Here is a 21,705-nt window from a genome sequence, read left to right on the forward strand (position 1 = left end):
TAGTGCCCTTCTAGTGCCCTTCTTGTACCCTGATAGTGCCCTGATAGTGCCCTGATAGTCCCCTTCTGCCCGTTTGGTGTCCTTCTAGTACCCTGGTAGTGCCCTTCTGCCCGTCCGGTCCTTCAAGTGCCCTTCTGCCCATCTAGTGCCCTTCTAGTACCCTGATAGTGCCTTTGTGCCCGTCTGGTCCTTCTAGTGCCCTTCTAGTGCCCTTAGATGCCAAGTTAGAAAAACTTAACATTTTCAGTTTGCATAATCCGTTTAAAATGTATATACATTTTTTGAGCGTTCAAGATCATTCAAGTGTGGGTCATTTCATGCAAGAGAGACGATAATGGTCAGCTATCACCTCAACATGAAGGAAACTTCCTTAAATGTTTCCGTAGCTGGCTGTCAGCGGTCAAAGACTGTATGGTAGCGGCACATCGAATTTTCTCCAGTCTAATTTTTACTTAAATGTTAGTAAAGATGAAAGCAGTAAGGCATCCTCCTTTCTTTGGCTGAAATGTGAAAGTGCACAATGATGTTAACAACTCATTTTGGTGTTTATAAAGTCGCTAGAATAAGGGGAAACAGTGTCTTTGAAGCAAAAAAAATTCTGGGGAGAACTCCCAGACCCCCCGTTTAAATTATGAGCCCAACTATTCTATTAAGTGCTACATGAAGATGTAACAAGTGCCCCGAATGGGACCTTCTAGGCAGCGCTTGCTAAGGTTAGGGGATAGGACCTTCCAGGCAGCGCTGCCTTTAAGGCTCCGTTGGGGGAACAAAACAACATCAAGTAAGAAAAGCCACTGTGTCCGCTGGTGGGGCCCCATGTTGTCCAGAATGTGCCCTTTTCATTTTTTCGCCCCTGCTCTTCAAACAGTATGAGTCCGCCACTGTGCGAGGTGATGCCTGGGAACTTTCCTGCTTCAAACCAACCAGGCACACCAGCCGGTCGGGTGATGGTGGGCCAGCATGTACAAGGAGGAGGATAGGATACAATTGCAGACAACTCAGAAAACGGAACAAAAAACAGCCTTTAATCAAGATCCTTGATCTCCATTTCATGAAAAGACAAAATAAAACCGTACAATTTAGAAACCAAGAGGAACAAGGGGCATGACAAAAACGAAGAACCAGAACAGGTGAAAGGCAGAGACTAATGGAGGAATGAGGTGTAGGTGGAAAGATTGCCAGGAAAAGCTCAGGTGAGGGAAATTAAGTGATTGCAGACGGGAGTGACAGGAACTGCGAAGTGAGGTGGAACGTTAACATCTGATGGACAGGGGGAGAAAAAAACACTAAACATAATAAAGACAAAACATGACATTCCGAACAGTAAAACCTGTACAAAGTAGCCTACTTCATTGCATAAATTATACCGTAACTGCTGGTCATTGGTTTCTTATTATTATTGGTCATAATATAATGAGACTATTATAAACGTTGTTGCCTCTTGTTATATCATGGAACTATTATAATGTGGTTACCTCTGATCGGTGAGATTATAAAAGGACTATTATAACTTCATTGACTCTGATTAGTTATATTTTGAAACTATTATCATTTAGGGGGCTCTGAATGGTTATAATATGTAACTGATTTTAATTAGGCTGTCTCTGATTGGTTACATTATAATGGGACTATTATAAGGTGGTTGTCTATGATAACCAGCGAGGAGATGACAGAGTAGGCCTAAAGGGCAGGTCCATGGAAGGAGGGGTGAGGAGGAAAGAGGACATTTTAGGATTAATAGAAAAAGTGGAGTCTAACATAAATGGCACATAGCAGGGGACAGAAGACTATGTTAAGTGAAGGGGTGATCAAACTTAATAGTATTTTCTTTAGATAAAATCCAGTATGCCTACAGCCCCAAAAATGTAACCGTTTAACCCAATTCAAAGCGAGAGGAGGGAGACGGCGACACCAATCCACAGAAACGAAGACATAGTCATAGGGCGCCACCCGGTGGACGTTGTTTGAACTGCACTAGCAGTAGTAATGCCCGGCAGCGGCGCCAGCGTGGTGGGCTGTTCGATTTTCGCTTGTCCCCTGCAAGTGCCCACGTTCCCCGCCTGGTCCACAGCTACCAGCTCTACTGTCTGCGCACAGCAGGAGGCACTGAAGGTAACCATGGTGAAGTTCTCTCCGGCTGCTCCAACCTGCTTGCTGGTGTTTAGCGTCCCGTTCCCCTGGCGGACGGAGACCGAGTCAATGCCGGTTCCGTTTGCCCCATCTGTCAACTGGGCGGAGAACTGCCACTGGGCGGAGCTACAGAGGGCGGAGCTGGAGGGACATGCGTCTGATATGGAGATCATCTGACACACGGGCCCCGAGACATCCGTCACCTGCGGCCGGGGACAAATATTTAAAGTTAGTGATTTATGGGAAATAAATTATCCAACACTCAGACATTAGCCAAACCACGTATTGCCGAAATAAGAACAACTATTGGCTTGAATAGACATAAAATCTGAAGGTTGAGGAGTTACCTTGGCAGCCAATGCGAGCCTCAGCACAGAGTAGTTGACGTCGGCGTCCTTAGCTGCTTCCACAGTCAGCGTCACGGCGCTCCCGCTCGCCGCGGTCCCTGGCACCGTCAGCTCCACCGTGCCGTTGGCTTTTCCCCCGTCGCCCAGGGTTACGGTGGCAGGCGCCGTGCTGGTGTAACCTTGGTCGTTGCTGACACGCACAGAGTACGTGCCGGTCGCGCTGGCGTTGACCACCCCGTCGGCGGTGGAGGAGACGGTGAAGGGGACTGAGATGGTGGAGCCCGGTTCTAATGAGGTGGCGTTGGCTTGGACCTTTAACCACACAAGTACACATTCAGGGTGAGCTGGTTCGGATGCCCGCTCACACTTGGGTTATTCTAAGCAACTGTTTGGTCACCACTACTAAATAATAATAATAATAATAATAATATGTTTATTTTATATAGAGCCTTTCTCACACCAAGGTCGCTTTACAGATTCATGGGAGCACACACGGAGCAAGACTGCACAGCAAGAAGTACAACAACACAAATACAAATTAATAATAAATACAGAGGTTCTATGCAGTGGTGGAAGAGGAGAAGTGAACTACATTCGATGGGACAATTTTTGGGTGTTAGCACGTGAGTGGCTGGAGTTACTGAGGCTACACTGGAGGGGTGTGGTGGTGAGGTTGGGCTGGTCAGGAGGAGATGGAGTGCTCACAGAGACGGAGATGCTGGAAGTCTTGATCTGGGTGTTGGCCTGGCGTTGGAAGGTGCCGGGGGCTGACGTGGATCTTGAGGTGGTGCTAGCACTCTCTTCGCCCCTCAGACGCACCGAAAACTCCCCCTCTGGCATGTTGGGGAAGGTGACCAGGTAGTTACTGTTGCCCAGCGCCTGTGGAGGGCAGGAACCAAAACACTTGACTGAGGATTGATTGCATGGAGGTTTTATACACGAGTCAGGGTCGCTCAGTGGTTTGAAAAAGTGAGAGAAAAAAAAGTGGGAAACTCCAATTCCGCATTTTACCCGAATTGATCCATTGACCTGGCGTGACCCTGAGCCTTCGACCAGAGTGACCTCAGTGAGCTTTGCGGCGTCACTTCCTGTCACTGTCACTAGTAGGCTAGCATTGCCTCCTGGAGAAGAAAAGAGAAATTGAGACTCAGCGGCTGGACACAAACTACAATGGAATTTAGATAGACAAAACATGCCACAACCAACCGGTTAGACTAACCAACAAGGCAGAAACACAGACCAGTTAGACCAACCAACCAGTCAGAAACACAGACAGATTAGAACAACCAACCAGTCAGAAATACAAACCAGTTAGACCAACCAGCAAGTCAGAAACACAGACCAATAAGACCAACCAACCAGTCAGAAATACAAACCAGTTAGACCAACCAACCAGTCAGAAACACAGACAGATTAGAACAACCAACCAGTCAGATATACAAACCAGTTAGACCAACCAGCAAGTCAGAAACACAGACCAATAAGACCAACCAACCAGTCAGAAACACAGACCAGTTAGACCAACCAACCAGTCAGAAACACAGACAGATTAGAACAACCAACCAGTCAGAAATACAAACCAGTTAGACCAACCAGCAAGTCAGAAACACAAACCAGCTAGACAAACCAACCAGTCAGAAATACAAACCAGTTAGACCAACCAACCAGTCAGAAACACAGACAGATTAGAACAACCAACCAGTCAGAAATACAAACCAGTTAGACCAACCAGCAAGTCAGAAACACAGACCAATGAGACCAACCAACCAACAAGTCAGAAACATAAACCAGTTAGACCAACCAACCATTCAGAAACACAAACCAGATAGACCAACCAGCCAGTCGGTAACACAGACCAATTAGACCAACCAGCCAGTTGGAAACACTGACCAATAAGACCAACCAGTCAGTCGGATACACAAACCAATTAGACCAACCAGTCAGTCGGAAACACAAACCAGTTGTTAGACCAATCAACCAGTCAGAATCACAGACCAATTAGACAAACCAACCAGTCAGCAATACAAACCAGTTGGACAAACCAACCAGTAAGAAATACAAACCAGTTTGACAAACCAACCAGTCAGAAACACAGACCAGTTAGACCAACCAACCAGTTTGAACACAAACCAGTTCATTTCCTTGAAGGTTTGGTTCCCACACCAGTGGAGGAGACAGCAGGGTTTCACCTGTGAGCGGGCGGCCCTCTTTCAGACTGTAGCCCCCGTGGCCTCCCTCATGCACCTCCATCAGGTTAAAGATGAAGTTCACTGAACTTTGACCTGGAACAGACCCAGCCCGACATAGCCCATTGCTTAAATAGTGGGACATCTGGATCGGAATGGCTTAAAATGGCTTGACCAATCAATGAAATGCTGAGTAGACAGGATGTATACCGTTACACCCTAATGCTTCATTGATTGGTTGATAATCTATGGCTTGTGGGCCAATTGTGGGCTTGAAAATCTTACCAGTGACTTTGAGCGAGTAGGGATCATTGGAATTAACCGCTATCTCCCATAATCCCGTCTGATTGTCAGTGTGGAGGCTGAAGCGTCTCAGGTTGCCCACGGTGGAGAAGGTTCCCAATGGGCCGCTGGGCTGGCTGGAGTCCTGGGAGGTACCTGCACAACAGGTACACACAGTATAGTACAGAGCCGGCAAAAGTGCTCCAGATTTAAGGCCCAATCCCATTCATACCCCTTACCCCTCCCCAGACATGCCGTGGTACCTGAGGAGCTTGTGAGGTTAAAGGTGAGGGAAGCAGCTCCTGTGATATAGGCAGTCAGGTTTCTCATGGATCCGTCCACCTGGAAGCTGAAGGTGTCTGGCTTCCCTGGCTTCCTTATAGCCTGGATCAGTGTGACCTGCCATAGTGAGAGCAACAGAACAGGGGTTCAGCTCAACACACTGCTCATCTGGTCCACTACTGAATGGAGTACCGTTCAGTATGAAGTTCTGCACATAGCAGAAACCTTCATGTGTAGGCTTCATTGTGCGAGTGCTAGCTAAAGTCTACACTTGCTGCAATGCAAGGTGTTCAAGCACCTTCTTTCAAGTGGTTTGAAACAGGTTTAAATTGTTTGTACTGCAGGTTGTGCTGGTATTGCAGGTTGATAGGTAACTGAACTGCCGAAGGTTGCAAGGTTGATGTCTTTCCAAAACCTTACTAGGTTACAAACATACAATTGATTTCTGTTAAAATCTCCCCTATTGTACATGTAGCTAGGTTGCCAAAATAGCAACCACTGCTTGGCAGGTTACGTTTATGCTGCAGTTTGTTTGGTTTCTGTTCTACCCCCGCCAAGTTGTGTTCGTGCCGCAGGTTTCTAGGTTACAATCGTACCACAGCGGGGGCTGAAAAGTCTTCTATGACGCTAGTGGCCAGGGTCAGGTCTGACTTGGTGACCTCTATGGCCAGTCCTCCAGAGGCCTGAGCCAGCTCCCGGTACAGCTGGACATCTAATTGGCTCATGACCCGCAGAGTCCCTCCCTGAGCCTCACGGCGGCGCCGTCGACTGGCCGTTACATCTGTCAACATGAAGGTCACCTGGAAGTGGGAACAATATGAAAAAGTACAGTCTTGGAGTTGGACAATCAACAGTGCCCCATGCAATCACAGATGAACCACTAACAAAGAGACACGGATAAGACAGCCAGACAGACAGACAGACAGACAGCCAGACTTACCACAGACTTGGAGCTCTCTATGAGGGCAGTGATGGCACCTTTTAGGTGTGTGTCTTTTGCAGGAGCGTCAGTGAAGACGAAGATCTCAGAGGAGGGAGGAGCTGCCGCCAGGGCCAGCTGGTCGCAGGGACAGGAAACACGGACCAATGAAAACTTGTTAGAAGGTAGTTGGCATGCCTCACAGACCATCAGGTACTCAAGATGGAGAAGAAAGAAAAATATTAATGAAAGAACAATGAAGACGTCAAAAGACGCAACAAGCAACTTGTTTCAAACAGCTCCATCAAATTTTCTTCTCGCTACAGAGTTATTATTTTATGGGACACTGCCGAGACTCTAGTGACAGCATGAATGAACTGCTTTTACCTTTTTAGTCCTAAAAACGATTCAGTATTCAGTCAGTATTTGTTCCCATTATCAGTAGGAATGCACCAAGCTAGTAACCTTTCATGGCTGATACTGCTTTCATAAACAGTGGGGGGTTTAAAACATAAGTACACTAGATTTATTGGTAGATGCCCTTTTCACGGCATCTACCAATACATTTGGACCGTGTACATGGGAGGCTGATATTTAAACTAACAATTGCAAACCTAACAGTTAGATATTTGTCTTAATAATATCTCTAATGGATTGGGTGTGTCCACACCAGAATATTTTTTTGCACCCAAATATCTGCAGTCTATCTATATGCTTCCACATATCCTGAATCGTATTGATTTTATGAATATATGAATATATGGAACATATATATATGTATATATATAATATACGAGTCCCACCTGCAGTCCGGACAGGCTGAGTTCTGGTGTATCTCCTCCTCCAGATGCTGTCAGCCGGTTGATGTTTGCTTTGAACACATCTGCATCTGTTGTGATGAACAACGGGCCAAAACCTGGACATCACAAAGGTGAATGAATATTAGTTTCATGGTTACGGTTGGTTGAAATTGGTCATACAGCCAGCCAGACAGACAGACAACCAGACAGTGAGACAGGCAGACAGACAGTGAGACAGGCAGACAGACAGATTGACAGGTAGCCCGGCAGACCAACACCCAGGCAGCCAGACAGAGACCTGGATCGTTGAAGGGGACCAGGATGTAGGCTGAGGGTTCCTCCTGTGTTCCTCTCTTGCTGTCTATGATGGAGAAGGACACCCGCTTGGCCTCGGCGATGTCATCGCTCATGCTGCCCGTGGTGTCGATGACGAAGCACAGCACAGAAGACTGGGAGAGGCCCATCAACCTGGGCCAGAGCAGAGCAGGGGAGCACGGATGTAGAACACAGCCACCTCAAGGGTTCGGGTCACCCCCGATTCAGAACAAAACCCCTGGGTTAGCGGAAAGCGTCGCGCAATTTCACACACGTCCATTTCAAACCAGCTCCGTCTTCGCTCGCTTCAGACGGCTGTCCGATCGAGCCAAAGTGAACTGAAACGTGTCCCAACATGGCTGCCTGAAGTGTCAGCCGCAACGCTCCTGGTGCTGGATACTATTAGATCCAATTTAACCACTATTCACTACCAGCCTCAAGGCTTGTCGAAGGCTGGGGAAGTCTTTTTGTATGGCGGCTGCCGCAATACAGACACCATGTAGAGCGCTTTACAGTAGGCAGGAATCACATTTAAGGAAAAGCATTTAAAGAGATTTAAGGGACAATCATTAAAAGACATTCTTTTACAAGAGAAACGTACAATTATAAGATTAATTTATTTATTAAGTATAAGAAGTTATATAGATAACAAAAAATGTATCAAAGTTTGAGCACTAGTTTGTAGTATATCGTATTGAGGCAGACCGCAATGTTCTGAATACTTTTACCTAAGGGTGTGCTCCAGTATCTGGAGACTCCCTTAAAAACATTACATGGAAATTGAACCTTGCAAACCTATTACATAGATTATCAGATTATTAGTGCTATTAGTGCTATTTAAATAACTTGCAGACTACATACGCTACATTATATTACATTTAATGTATCTAATGTATATACAATAGCAGAAGCTTTTGTCCAAAGAGAATTACAGTAAATGCATTCAACAATGAAGACATACCTCAAAAAGTGCAAGAATCGTTTCGGTGCATAAAATAAACCAAATAAGCTCAGTGCTACATCGTAGAAACCAGAGCTAGAGGCCGATAGAGAGATAAATTGCTCGCATTTTTTCAATTGTATTTAGCTGCTAGCGTTCCCCACGCCTTACCGCAGGAAGTTCTTGTCCCCCACCGCCAATCGGATGTCCTCCAGCAGCTCTACGGTGGCGTCGACGGCCAGGGCGGCGGCCTGGTGGTGCAGGGCCCCGTGGGGGGATCCGGGGTCATCCTTGTTGATCCCGCCCACCGGGTCCCGCCGGCTGGCCCAGTCAAACGCCCCACCATGGCTGCACTTACCTGGTGGGGAAACGTGGGGTTGATCAGACGTGATCTGCTGGGATCGGTCTGATTGGCTCAAAATGGGTTCTGCATGGTGATGCCATGGGTGGTGATGCTCTACCCAGGTGTGCCAGGCGTCGGCCTCTCATGAGGTGCTATTGGGTCTTCCGCCTGACCGTGAGTGGCATTTGAGAGGGTCAAGAGTGGGTTGGGTGTTGACGCCATGAAAGGGTAAGTCCTAAATTACCTAACAGTCTAGTGGTTGGGTACCTGCTGGCTTGGCTGAGGAGAACACGTTGAAGTAGCCAGACGTGAGGAGTCCCTGTTGCAGAACATCTGGCAGGATGTTGTCGGTGCAGTCCCCGTCGATGCAGTTCCGACAGGTTGGGACGCTCAAGCCTAGTGTGAGTTTAGGAGAACACTTCAACTTTGAATGGTGTTGAACCAAAGACACATTCCTCTTTTAAGAGTCAAACTGCTCAAGTGTGGGTATCGTTGGAATACAGGATAACAACTATTGGTAAAGCCTTTTATACCTGTAGTGTATTGCAGTCTTATAAGGCGTTGGTTGGTGGAATACCATTTGGCTTGTTTTGCCATGTTTAACACTTACTATCCTCCTATGTATTTGTTCACCCAGTTTGTTTTGGCCCATGAAGACTTTGTGTAAACGTGATGCTTCTTCAAACCCTAGTTGTGGGGCCAGGAGGGCTGCCTACCTGCCAGGTTTTCCAGCTGTTGGTCTGGCCTGATGAGGGTGCTGTACGGGGCTTTGTTCCCCAGCTCTACCCAGTTACTGTGGCTGTAGAAGTCCTGGGAGAAGAATTAAAGATTACAGCGGGGCTCTACCAGCAAAACATGCTCACCATACCTCGAGTCATCATCCCATCCTAGCCCAACAATCATTCCTCCCCCCTTCCCTCCATCTCTCCACCCTCCATGCATCAATCCACCCCCCCACTATGCCACCATCTTACCAACCCCATCCATCCAGCCACCCCTCCACCTACCACCAACTTACCAAACCCATCCATCCATCCAGCCACCCCTCCACCTACCACCAACTTACCAACCCCATCCATCCATCCACTGGCTCTTCCATCCTTCCCTCACTCCCTCTAGCCCACCTGTAGTGTGTGACAGACGAATCCCAGGTTGAGCCTTCCAGCCACAAAGTACCCCAGCTCCACGCTGGCCTTCACTGCAGACACGCCTATAAGCAGAAATGAACCGCTAGACCCGTTCCTACCACCCTTTGCATTGATGTTCTGTTGTGATTATTCCTTCAAACCAGTTGTAGGGATTTATTCGTAGTGTCTTGTAATGGCAGGAATTAGTATGAATGAAATGACTCTTAGGGTGCACTCACACTAGGCCATCTGGCCGTGGCCGTTTTCGCACCTAACCGTGCTCAAATCTGCCAGTGTGAGTGTGGCCAGTCTGGCCAGGCCGGGCCAATTTGACATTTGTCTGGAGCAGTGACGTTAAATTCGGGCTCATGGGTAATGTAGTAGATATCACGGACACAATTAGAAGTTATATTATGAAGCACAGATTCTCAGTAGTTAAGGTAAACATTTACACTAAATGGTTTAACAGGGAGAAAAATTCTCCCCTCAACAGTTATTCTAATGGGTTGAATATGGGGGCAATCTGGAAGGAACCAAATGGCACACAGATTATTCTGACACACTCCTATAGCCCATACTTCCTGCCCCTATACCTAATGTTATGACATCACGTCCTCCCTGGAACGCCTCGTCGTCGAAGTGGAACCTTTCGTCCAGCGCCAGCACCACGTCTATTGCGGCATTGCTCAGGTATATGTTGGTGATGGCCGTCTGGAACCTGTCGGTCGAGAGGAGCGTGGATCCGCTCGTGGAGCACGCCCGCTGCACCTCGGAGATCGTCAAGCTGTCGTCTATCTGAGGAGCGGGAAAAATAGAGACTCAGGAGGGGAAAAACTACAAACTGAGGAGCGGGGAAACTACTAACTGAGGAGCAGGAAAACTAAAAACTGAGGAGCAGGAAAACTACAAACTGGGGAGCGGGTCAACTATAAACTGAGGAGTGGGTAAACTACTAACTGAGGGGCGGGCAAATAACAAACTGGAGATCCGATAAACTAAAAACTGAGAACCGATAGCTACAAAGTAAAAAGAAAACCAGGGGAGTAGAGGACTACAAATAAAAAAGAGATAAAAGTAATGATGGGAACTGCAGACCAAGAAAACCCTAAGAGTCAGGGCCCTATACATATATTTAGTCATTGCTAAGATGAAACCCCATTTATAATTTCCCAATCTGGAAAAAGTAATGCACGCTTTCATCACATCACGGCTGGATAACTGCAACTCCCTTTACCTAGGATTCCCTCAATCACTCCTCTTGTGCCTTCAGATGGTCCAGAACTCTGCAGCAAGGCTGCTGACTGGATCCAGAAAGTTGGATCATATTACCCCCATCCTAGCATCCCTCCACTGGCTGCCATCCAGCACAGAATTCATTTTAAAACCCTACTTAAATGGCCTGGCCCCGCCCTAGAGCTCATCCACCACCAATCAGCTCCCAGGTCCCTTAGATCATGTAGAATTGGTCTCCCGTACGTTCCACGCGCTAGGAATGAACTACCGCCTTAAATTAGAGACGCTCCTTCCGTAACCATTTTTAAATCTAGGCTCAAAACACACCTCTTCTCCCTGGCCTTTCCTCCTCTTTTATGATATGTTGTTATTTTTACGTTTTTCATGTACTCTCTATGTGTGTGGTATGTGTTCTTTTACATGTTTCTTTGCACCATGTACGGCACTTTGGCCAGTGAAAACTGCTTTTAAATGTGCCTTATAAATATATTTTTCTTACATACTTCCTATATATTATGATTTAATATGAATATAAAAACGATAAATAGAAATCAGTTCAGAAATGGAAACCTACAATTGTTTTTCACTCAGAAAAACTGCAGCTCCCCTGTTTCCTTATATTTGTTTAAAGGCCAGTCTTTCTCTCTCTACTATGGCGAGAACAGGTCAAAGAAGTCAATGCGGCGTCTGTACTGTATGTACTGTATATATGTCTATGGTGAGGACCCTCGGCTCCCATAAGAATACCCACCGTCAGGCTGAAGTCTCGGCCCTCTGCGGAGGCCAACGCCCGGCACACCTCGGCTGACTTGTAGAGCAACGCCCTCTGTGTGATCTCAAGGTGAGTGGAGGAATCTCCCACCAAAGAGAAGAGAGGCTGGAAGCAGAGCGCTGAGGACCACAGGAAGGAGAACAACACCAGGGGGGGAATAAGGGAGCATGTGTGTGTGGAGGTCATGATGAAGGAGGAGGAGGTGGGCTGGAGACGGAGAGAGCCCTGAGTGGAAGATACACAGTGTCCCGTTCGGGGGATTTCCGAAACTATCCAGGCGGGAGATCCGTTGGTATGGCCTTTCGGGATCTGAACGGCTTTGTTAACCAGGCGCAACGAGCTAGAGTGGCTACACCTGCGGAGAGAGAGAGACAGTCAGAGAGAAACATAACACAGACCAATACTTTTACAATAAGATGGAAACTGTAAAAACTAATAAATGCAATATATCAATATATATATATTTATTAATTGATTAGAAAATATAATAAATGTTATAATCTTCTAACCCTCTTCTTCTTAGCAAACAGGTACATATGTTACAGAACATAACTGAATAATCCTAATTGTGTGATTATTTTATGTAAATGAACTCACCTAATACATAAATAAAAAAATGCTGACATTGTTGTGTCCAATGGTTCATACGACCAGTACCACAGCATTATTCAGGGTAAGGAAGCCTAATGCTGAAGTGAGTTGCTGAGCGATCAACTAAACTTACCTTGAAGTTCTTCTTTTGTGGTGCTGATTTGATCCTGTCACCGTAATGTATTTTAAGTGTCCGAGGAACGGACCAACCCAGACCTGTCCGTTCAAGAGGTGTACGAGGGACAGACTGGCCTCAGGTGAGTTTGTGTGTACAGTTTTGAGAGAGAGAGAAAGAGAAAGAGAAAGAGAGAGAGAGAGAGATAGAGATAAAGAGAGTATGTGGAAGACAATGAGGTGCATGTTTGTTTTCTGAGTGTGGGTCATGGTTGACAACCAGCTCCACATCACAACCAGGTGAGTTTGTGTGTACAGTTTTGAGAGAGAGAGAGAGAGAGAGAGAGTATGTGGAAGACAATGAGGTGCGTGTTTGCTTTCTGAGTGTGGGTCATGGTTGACAACCAGCCCCACATCACAACCATTTCCAGCCCTTAGTGATTTTTTCATTTACCTATGTGTTTTTTAAATAAATGGTATTTAAATATTAACAATTGTGTTATTTTTGTGCTTTTTATAAATATAAATCAATATCAATATCTGATAATTTTAAAATATCCATAACTTTGGCTTGATATGTAAACGTTTTGAGAGAGAGATAGAGAGAGAGATATATGAAGGACTGCTGGGATGACTCGCTAGACCACACACACACACCAGCTGAATTTGCAATATAATGACAGTGAGACACGTGCGAGGGAGAGAGAAGATTTGGAGAAGCTTTACAAAAAAGAAAATGCTATGTGAAGCAATGAATCAAAACAACCATGACATTTTGTAATGCTAACTAGCAAGCTCACTGAAACGCTAACAATGGGGAAGAGACTTACTGCAAAGAGAGAAATATCTGATCAGGGCAAATTACACCACCCCCCCCCCTGTCTTCATTACTAAGACCAAAAGAAAACAATCATTCTATTTAGTTATAACACTTTAATATTAGCTTAAACAATGAAACGTTTTTGGCTTTATAGTTTAGGGACAAGGGTTAGCTATTTGTTTAGTCTTTTCTTCTTTTTATGGAGACGTCGGATATGGAGGGAAGTTTGAATATTTGGGGTGCCATTGCCCACCCGTGCGCATGCCTTTCGGCATCCATCAGTTGGATGGAATGACACCTAAGATAAGATAAGACTTTATTGGAATATATTAAATGGAATGATGATAAAATGCTCATCAACCGCAGCTAGTGCATATGTATCACCTTTGTACAACGTGAATTGTCACACACAAAAACACACACAAAAACATGCATACAAACACACACAGAAACACACGTATGAACACACACAAAAACACACAAAATGTTTCACCCGTGAGAAACATTCCATGTGTGAATCAAAGTGTGCACACCCTGGTGTGTCAAGAGGACCCCGCCCCACTGTCACTGTAACTGCCGCACATTGTTTGTTTATTGGGTGTCAAGCAACTATGTTGCGAGACAACCTATTGTTTTTGTATGAATTCCCAACACAGTCTCACTCCCTACTCGTCAAATGTGTGACGCATGGCCACGGATCCCTGGCGTCGATTTCCGACGAAAAATTGGTTCCTTTTTGGCGCGTTTTCACTGCAGGGTGCGGATCGGGTCGCGTTTCCACCGCCAAAATTGGGCGTGACCTAGACTTAGCCGTACCCGTTTTGGCCTCGTTTTCAGGACTCCTCCGTTGGGGTACTGAAAACGAGACGAGACGCCTGAAAGGGTCCCGGGAAATTCTAGCTACACATACACACCCCCTCCGTTGATTGGTCGACAGAATCATCACTTCCGGGTGACGCGGGGATAAAAACAAACAAACAGTAGCCTTGAGGTAATTATTATTTACAATTAACATGTCACGTAAAACGCTTGCTTGGGCGAACAAGTAGGTGGAGATGTTCGTCTGCATTCCTTTGGGAGGAAGACGTTGTTTACGATGTTTACGTAGCTGCCGCGGCGATCGACATCCGGCCTACCACAAAGGGTACTGTCGGCAGTGGAAACGCGACCTCGGAACTGAGCTGGGCCCCGTTTCCCGATAACGATGGATCTTCGCTCGTACGATCATTCTCCCGATGGATCTTGCGATCCATCGATAATTTCTTTGGAGCGTTTCCCGAAACTCCTCTTAACGTGAACGCGCATTCGCTGCACTCACGACGTCGTAGGATTGTAACTGTCTACTGACACGGTGCTGAAATGGGCTCCGTAGGAGGGGGAGACGCAGGAATGTCGCAGGAAAATTGTTTTAAAAAGGGTTAAAATATATCCCCATCAAGGACAGCAGAGTAGCCTACGAAAAAAATAGACTGCAATTATATGAATGCTAAAGACATTAAAACACAATTGATTAGGCTTAAACCGACATATATCAGTCCTAATCCTGAATGCACTGTGCGTTTCACGGCATTTCCCCCCCTGAAATAATTCCATATGACAAAAAATTAAAAATAGCTTGTGTGACAACTACATTTATCTTAATGGGCTGATTTCTGAAACATGCTTTGCGCAGCAAAGAGAGCCGACTTAATCTGATTCCGCATAAGGGTTTCCTTGATTGATAATTTCATTTGCTATAAAAGCCCCTCCGGAAATAGGGTAAGGTATGTATTGATGAGGAATACAACGAATCCCACCGTCTGGCCCGGTGCATCGTTGAGCGCACGATCGGGAGGTGGAAGTTGCGCTTTAGATGCCTTCACATGTCAGGCGGAGGGCTCCAGTTTTCTCCAGCCAAGTCATGCGCCGTGATTTGTGTGACGGCTATGTTGCACAACATTGCAGCTAAGACTGGGGTGGCATTGCTTGAACCGGAGGACGTTGAGGACGATGACGATGAGGAAGATCGGTGTGAGGACGGCCTCCCTCATAACTACGCGGCTGGTTTTCATGCGCGTCGAATAATGATTTAGACTTTTTTTTAACCCCCTCCACCCTCCCTCATGTCACTAAACATTCCCGTCAACGTGACCAATCCCCACCATATCCCAGCCTTTTGCCTGCTCCTTTGTTTTTTATAATTTTTTTTATTTCTTTATTTTCTTATTTTTTTTAATTTGTTTAATTTAATTTATTTTTTACATTGTTTTATGCTACGTTTTATGAGTAGCCTATGTCAGTCTGCACAAATCCCCCCACTTTCTCTCACACATTTTGAGTGCCCTGCCTGCGCAAACATTTTCTGGACTGTCCCGTTTTATTTTGGCCATTTGAACATCTTTATTAATAAATTAATTAATAATCTTTATTAATTACCAAACTAAGAACATAAAGGCGCAATGCGTTTTAATAAAACGCATCCAATAGACGGAATGTCCGATGGTGTCGCCACTGAGGCTATAGCTGACGATGCTCTTAGCGTCCTACGAGTACCTACGAGCACCCCTGGAGTACTCGTTAGCTACGAGCGTTTTCAAGACGTTCGTTCCCCACGATGCTTTCGGGAAACGCGGTGAAAACTCTACGATGCCCTTTCGACGCACTTCACGATCCACTTAGGTTAACGACGCTTTCGGGAAACGGGGCCCTGGGCTATACCGCCCCCTCCCTACCGCACCTTTGCAATCCGATCCGTTCCGCACCCTGCAGTGGAAACGCGGCAAAAAATGTCGGCGTTTTTCAACGCAGAGGTCCGTCAGATAGACATTCATGTTATACCTTTTGCGTTGTTTTTTCAACGCGGGGGTCAATCAGATAGACATTCATGTTAATCCCTCACCGTCGGATATAGACAAAAGGAAATCAATGTCTATCAACGGTGATGCCGTCACGTTATGCAACTATTGTCTATTGATTTGTTTGACAGGGTCACCATTAAACGTGTTTCTAATGACATTTCTAGCGAGAAATGTACTTTTCCCTTGAATAATCTTCAGTCAGTGAATGTGTATGATCTTTATTAATCTTTATAATCTGAATGGGAAATGCAATATTTTAGGACCGATTCACCGTTAAACGTGTTTCTAATAACATTTCTAGCGAGAAATATACTTTTTACCTGCATAATCTTCTTACTTTACAGAATAAAGAATAAATTAATTCATTATCATTCCACTTGAACATGTGTTCTTACAGTATAGAGTGGTGGAGGGATGACGTATGTTGGCCAACCCGGAAGTGAGCGTCGCCCCCGGGTGCAAGTTTATTTTTTGCAGGGTGGTAGCGGGAAGCTCGGGTATATTCATGAGGGAACTCATCCCTCATTGGCTGGGACTTGGCTCGCTGGGACTTTGTCAGAGGGCTTGTGAAAACAAAGGGCTTGTGAAAATCACGAACGCAAATAAATGAAACGTTATTATAAATCAACACAAATCATTGTATCAATAGTGTGACACATGTTATACAGTACTTGTTTTTAGACGAGTTAGCATTGCGAGCTAACGTTTGTTTTGGCACTTACAGAAAGGTAGCTATAGAGTTGCCGTGTAGTAGAAGGATTGATAGGTGAAAACCAATATTAAAATTCATGTAGCCCTACGCGAAAACATTCTACGGTATGGCCCTTCTTTCTATAATGTAATTGGTTTTGGGGTGTGGCAGAACCACTATGAACAAATATCAGAAATCATACGGTTTATTCTTATCCATCTACACCTAACCTCCAGCAGCTCCATCTCCTCAATGTTGACATGGGTCTAGCAGGAGGTCCGTCAGATAGACATTCATGTTATACCTTTTGCGTCGTTTTTTCAACGCGGGGGTCAATCAGATAGAAATTCATGTTAATCCCTCACTGTCGGATATAGACAAAAGGAAATCAATATCTATCAACGGTGATGCCGTCACGTTATGCAACTATTGTCTATTGATTTGTTTGACAGGGTCACCATTAAACGTGTTTCTAATGACATTTCTAGCGAGAAATGTACTTTTTCCTTGAATAATCTTCAATCAGTGAATGTGTATGATCTTTATAATCTGAATGGGAAATGCAATATTTTAGGACCGATTCACCGTTAAACGTGTTTCTAATAACATTTCTAGCGAGAAATATACTTTTTACTTGCATAATCTTCTTACTTTACAGTATAAAGAATAAATTAATTCATTATCATTCCACTTGAACATGTGTTCTTACAGTATAGAGTGGTGGAGGGATGACGTATGTTGGCCAACCCGGAAGTGAGCGTCGCCCCCGGGTGCAAGTTTATTTTTTGCAGGGTGGTAGCGGGAAGCTCGGGTATATTCATGAGGGAACTCATCCCTCATTGGCTGGGACTTGGCTCGCTGGGACTTTGTCAGAGGGCTTGTGAAAACAAAGGGCTTGTGAAAATCACGAACGCAAATAAATGAAACGTTATTATAAATCAACACAAATCATTGTATCAATAGTGTGACACATGTTATACAGTACTTGTTTTTAGACGAGTTAGCATTGCGAGCTAACGTTTGTTTTGGCACTTACAGAAAGGTAGCTATAGAGTTGCCGCGTAGTAGGTGGATTGATAGGTGAAAATCCATATTAAAATTCATGTAGCCCTACGCGAAAATATTCTACGGTATGGCCCTTCTTTCTATAATGTAATTGGTTGTGGGGTGTGGCAGAACCACTATGAACAAATATCAGAAATCATACGGTTTATTCTTATCCATCTACACCTAACCTCCAGCAGCTCCATCTCCTCAATGTTGACATGGGTCTAGCAAATGTTGCAATTTTTAATAAATCCTGCCATAATGCTCACCACTTGTAGAAACAGAACAGAATGGAATCTTAATGGAAATATCAAGACATGGATGGACAAACAATTAGAAAAAAAAAACTTGGAAACAATCACCAGCTGCCGAAAGCGATGCGCTATACATAACGTTATAAAACATAATACTACAGTAGCCCCTGTGACATATAACAGTTTCACAGGGGCTTTTAGACGAGTGAGCTAATGTTTGTACTTACAGAAAGGTAGCTATAGAGTTGCCGTGTAGTAGGTGGGTATCATATGTCACATTATTTGTGTTGATTTATAACAACGTTTAATTCATTTGCGTTCATGATTTTCACACAAGCTCTGACAAAGTCCCAGCGAGCCAAGTCCCAGCCAACAAGTCCCGCCAAGTCCCAGCCAATCAGGGATGAGTTGCTATCGCGCACCCCCTCTAATCCTTACATGGCACTAAAAACCACGCGGCAAAGGAGCTGCCGTCAATTGTATTGTTTTTGTCGTAAACTAGGGTCCGATGGTTAAAAAATAGACAGATATTCCAAGGTATCCTTAAAGGTTGGGTATGGAATTCGCTTTTTTGGCCATTTTTGCAAAATTACATGAAATCCTTATCATAACCCGCTTAGAGCCACTGAGTTAGAAGTACTGACATGAAAATTAAACAAGTCAATCATCTGTGGAACGGGCAGGGCTCGAAAAACTCCAGCCAATCATTTCCATTGCCACCGAGTTGCATTGGACAGTAAGTAGGCTACGTCAATCAAACGGTCGTACTGCACTCCCCCTCCCCCGCTCCCCGTGCGCGACCCCTTCGTGCAGTACTCGTGACCCAGAGCTCGTGACCCAGAGCAAGCTCCTGTTTGTTGTTATCCTGCGGTAGCTACTGGAACTAGTTAATCCACATTTGGACCTAGCAGTATAAGACAATTTCCATGGCAGACAAGACGCCACCATCCCCACCACCACCACCACCACCACCAGCAAAGAGAAGGAAAACTCTTTTTCAGAGAGTAATTGATAATAAAAACGCTGAAAGAGAAAAACTGAAATCAAGAATAATCCTAGGCGCTGCTTTCGAACGTTGGCGGCAACTGAAGGACGAGAAGGGTCTAAAAACCGATGCTTGTGTGGCGGTTGACCTAGTTTCAAAGTTTATACCGTTTATACTCGGTAATACCGGTGTTGAGACGAGTGTATTACTCGTTGTGAAAATGTCCACACCGCGGCAACCCTAGTGAAACCAGGACTTCCAATACAATTATATGAAACAAACATACATTTTCTAAAATTAGTAATGATTTATGTGACCGTTTAATGTTTATAACATCTGGTGCAACCATAGCCGCGAGAACGTATTCTCAGCAGGGGGTGCTGGAAACTCAGCCTGCACTAGACTCGCAACTCGTTACATTGATAAAAAAGATATGTAGCAGCGCAGCTCAATTACACCAGTGCATGCGCGCACAGTTGAAAGTCGATCGTTGTGTTCACTTCCTTCACACCATGGTTCACATCCAGCTGCTCACAGAACAAGTTTAGCGCACCACCGCTACCCTCACACTTTTTCATATAACCTTTTATAGAGCGACCACAGCCAGAGCGAACACAGCGGGGCAGAGGAGTGTCAGGAATAGTCTTTGGTGTACACATCAGTACGGCCTATTTGCACTACTGTTTAGTGGCAATGCTGTGTTTTATTCTATGCCTTTTTATTTTCATATATTATTTCAATGAATACAATTTATTTATTCATAAAAACAAGATCTGGTCTTCAAATCTTTTTTCCAAATATAGGTCGTCTTACAATGGGGTTTGTGTTTATATTCGGACCAACACGGTACAGCGAGCGCTCACATGACGTTAAGCATTTCCTGGTGCATAATGTGACGCTTCAGAACCTAAAATCTCGTTTCTCCCCGTTGACACGACAACACATAACCGGCGTTTTCAGAAATCTCCACTTTGGCCGGAGTTTTTAGAAATGATCGTTTTCTGTGATAAGACAGGGCCTCGGACAGGGGGTGTTGCAGCACCCCCAGCACCCCTACTTCCCGCGGTACTGGGTGCAACTTACAGCTGAATGTAGTGCCATGTTGTTAAACGAAAACCTACGCTAGCCTGGCTCGCTCTCGCGCATCTCTGTTCGCGCTCGTGCATGATTGCGCGTCCAGGTACTTGGAATGGGTGGAGTCAGAGGCAGCGTTGAAGGAGAGGGGGTAGGACCATTTGAGTTGTGTATTTTCAAAATCTGCTGGCGTTTCGCAAATCCCATACCCAACCTTTAAAAGGCAGCTTGGATGTTTTTATTTTCTGCAGTTTAGACTTCTTCTATAACTACTATTTTTGAAAGCAAAACACCAAGCTCATTGATTTAAGGAGGCAGGGTTATTTGAAACAATTTATTAAATAAATATTTGTGAGAGGTCATTCCTTCTCCTGAGTTTGCTTCCTATTTATGTCTAGTGTACACCCCTACGGTCCACAAGCATCCCCCCGCCCCTCCCCATATGGATTTGGAGAATTGTTGCAACGTCCCAGTTGTGGAGGTATCATATAGGCTATATGAAAGAGGGCATTCAATTATACTACAATGATCAATTAGGAGGCCGAAGCCCTAAAGGGAGTGATGCAATAGGTGACTGAGTCGAGAACCTGTACCTTGGGGTTTCTTATATATCAAAGGGGGTCTCAAAAGACGCATAAGCTTCAACCTGTGGCTCCAGCCCTACAGGAAATGACTCAGCAAGTGCTCCATCTCGTTGCACCTCACCCAGCGGCTCGCTTGCAAGATTTTGGCCTGAAGTTCTTCCCAGACCTACACCCTAGCCATCCAATATGCATATCTGAGAATCAGGCCTCTCTTTAATTATGACAAAAAGTTATGAGAGAAATACACAATAACTTTTTGTTATCTCATAAGCGCCGTGGTGCCGGCACCTTCTGACCTTTTGACCCCAGACTTCAAAAACGTGGCTACAGGCCAGCTGTGTCTACACACCTTAAGCCACAAATGTACACCTCCATCCCACAAAAAATAGGGACTAAAAATTAACCTCTGTCTTATGTACATTGACTGTACTGTTGGAGGTCAAGCCCCTTTTCCGGCCTTTTCGAGATAGCTAGGGATGCTAAAATGTTTACACACATTTCCCGGGGCCCCGAGAACGACATATTCGATATTTGGAGTTCTAGCCCTTAGAGAAAAAAAGTTTTCCCAAATGGACTGTCATTTGGACAAAGCCCCTCAGAAGTTTTGCCTGCAAGACGTAATGGTTCAGAATGTGGTGGAAAAACTGTTTTTGAGATAGGAAGGTCGTACCGCCCTGAAATTAAGGGCCTAACAGGGACCCCTGCACCGAAACTTGGCCCGGTCGGACCCCGAGGGCAGGAAGGGGGGGCCCTTCCTGCCCGAAAACTGTCCCGGTCAGACCCCGAGGGCAGGCCCCCGAGGACAGGACGTAGCAACCTGACGTCGTTGAAACATGCGAGCGAGCCGATAAAATCTTCCTAATAACTATAAAACTAAAGATCAGACACAATCACTAACTGAAGATTATGCAAGTAAAAAGTATATTTCTCGCTAGAAATTTATTATAAACACGTTTAATGATGAATCAGTCCTAAAATATTGGATTTTCCACTCAGATAATAAAGATTAATAAAAATGATACACATTCACTG

At 45.2% G+C, this 21,705-nt stretch overlaps 1 protein-coding gene across 1 annotated transcript; it reads right to left on the bottom strand.

Annotated features, from left to right (window-relative positions):
* Positions 1-1,012: 1,012 nt before the first annotated feature.
* LOC130377350 (von Willebrand factor A domain-containing protein 7-like) lies at positions 1,013-12,499 on the bottom strand. Its single transcript, XM_056584439.1, has 18 exons — positions 12,401-12,499; positions 11,656-12,031; positions 10,265-10,466; positions 9,669-9,754; positions 9,261-9,354; positions 8,812-8,940; positions 8,373-8,559; positions 7,245-7,414; positions 6,950-7,062; positions 6,168-6,284; positions 5,824-6,027; positions 5,209-5,344; positions 4,949-5,101; positions 4,667-4,759; positions 3,489-3,598; positions 3,183-3,356; positions 2,478-2,789; positions 1,013-2,333 (listed from the first exon to the last, which is right to left on the bottom strand). Exons 2-18 carry the CDS (start codon positions 11,860-11,862, stop codon positions 1,884-1,886), a joined length of 2,937 nt encoding a protein of 978 aa, XP_056440414.1. The 5' UTR covers positions 11,863-12,031; positions 12,401-12,499; the 3' UTR covers positions 1,013-1,883.
* Between the last annotated feature and the right edge of the window lie 9,206 nt (positions 12,500-21,705).

Source organism: Gadus chalcogrammus, chromosome 3 (genome assembly GCF_026213295.1).
Source record: "Gadus chalcogrammus isolate NIFS_2021 chromosome 3, NIFS_Gcha_1.0, whole genome shotgun sequence".
NCBI lineage: Eukaryota > Metazoa > Chordata > Actinopteri > Gadiformes > Gadidae > Gadus > Gadus chalcogrammus.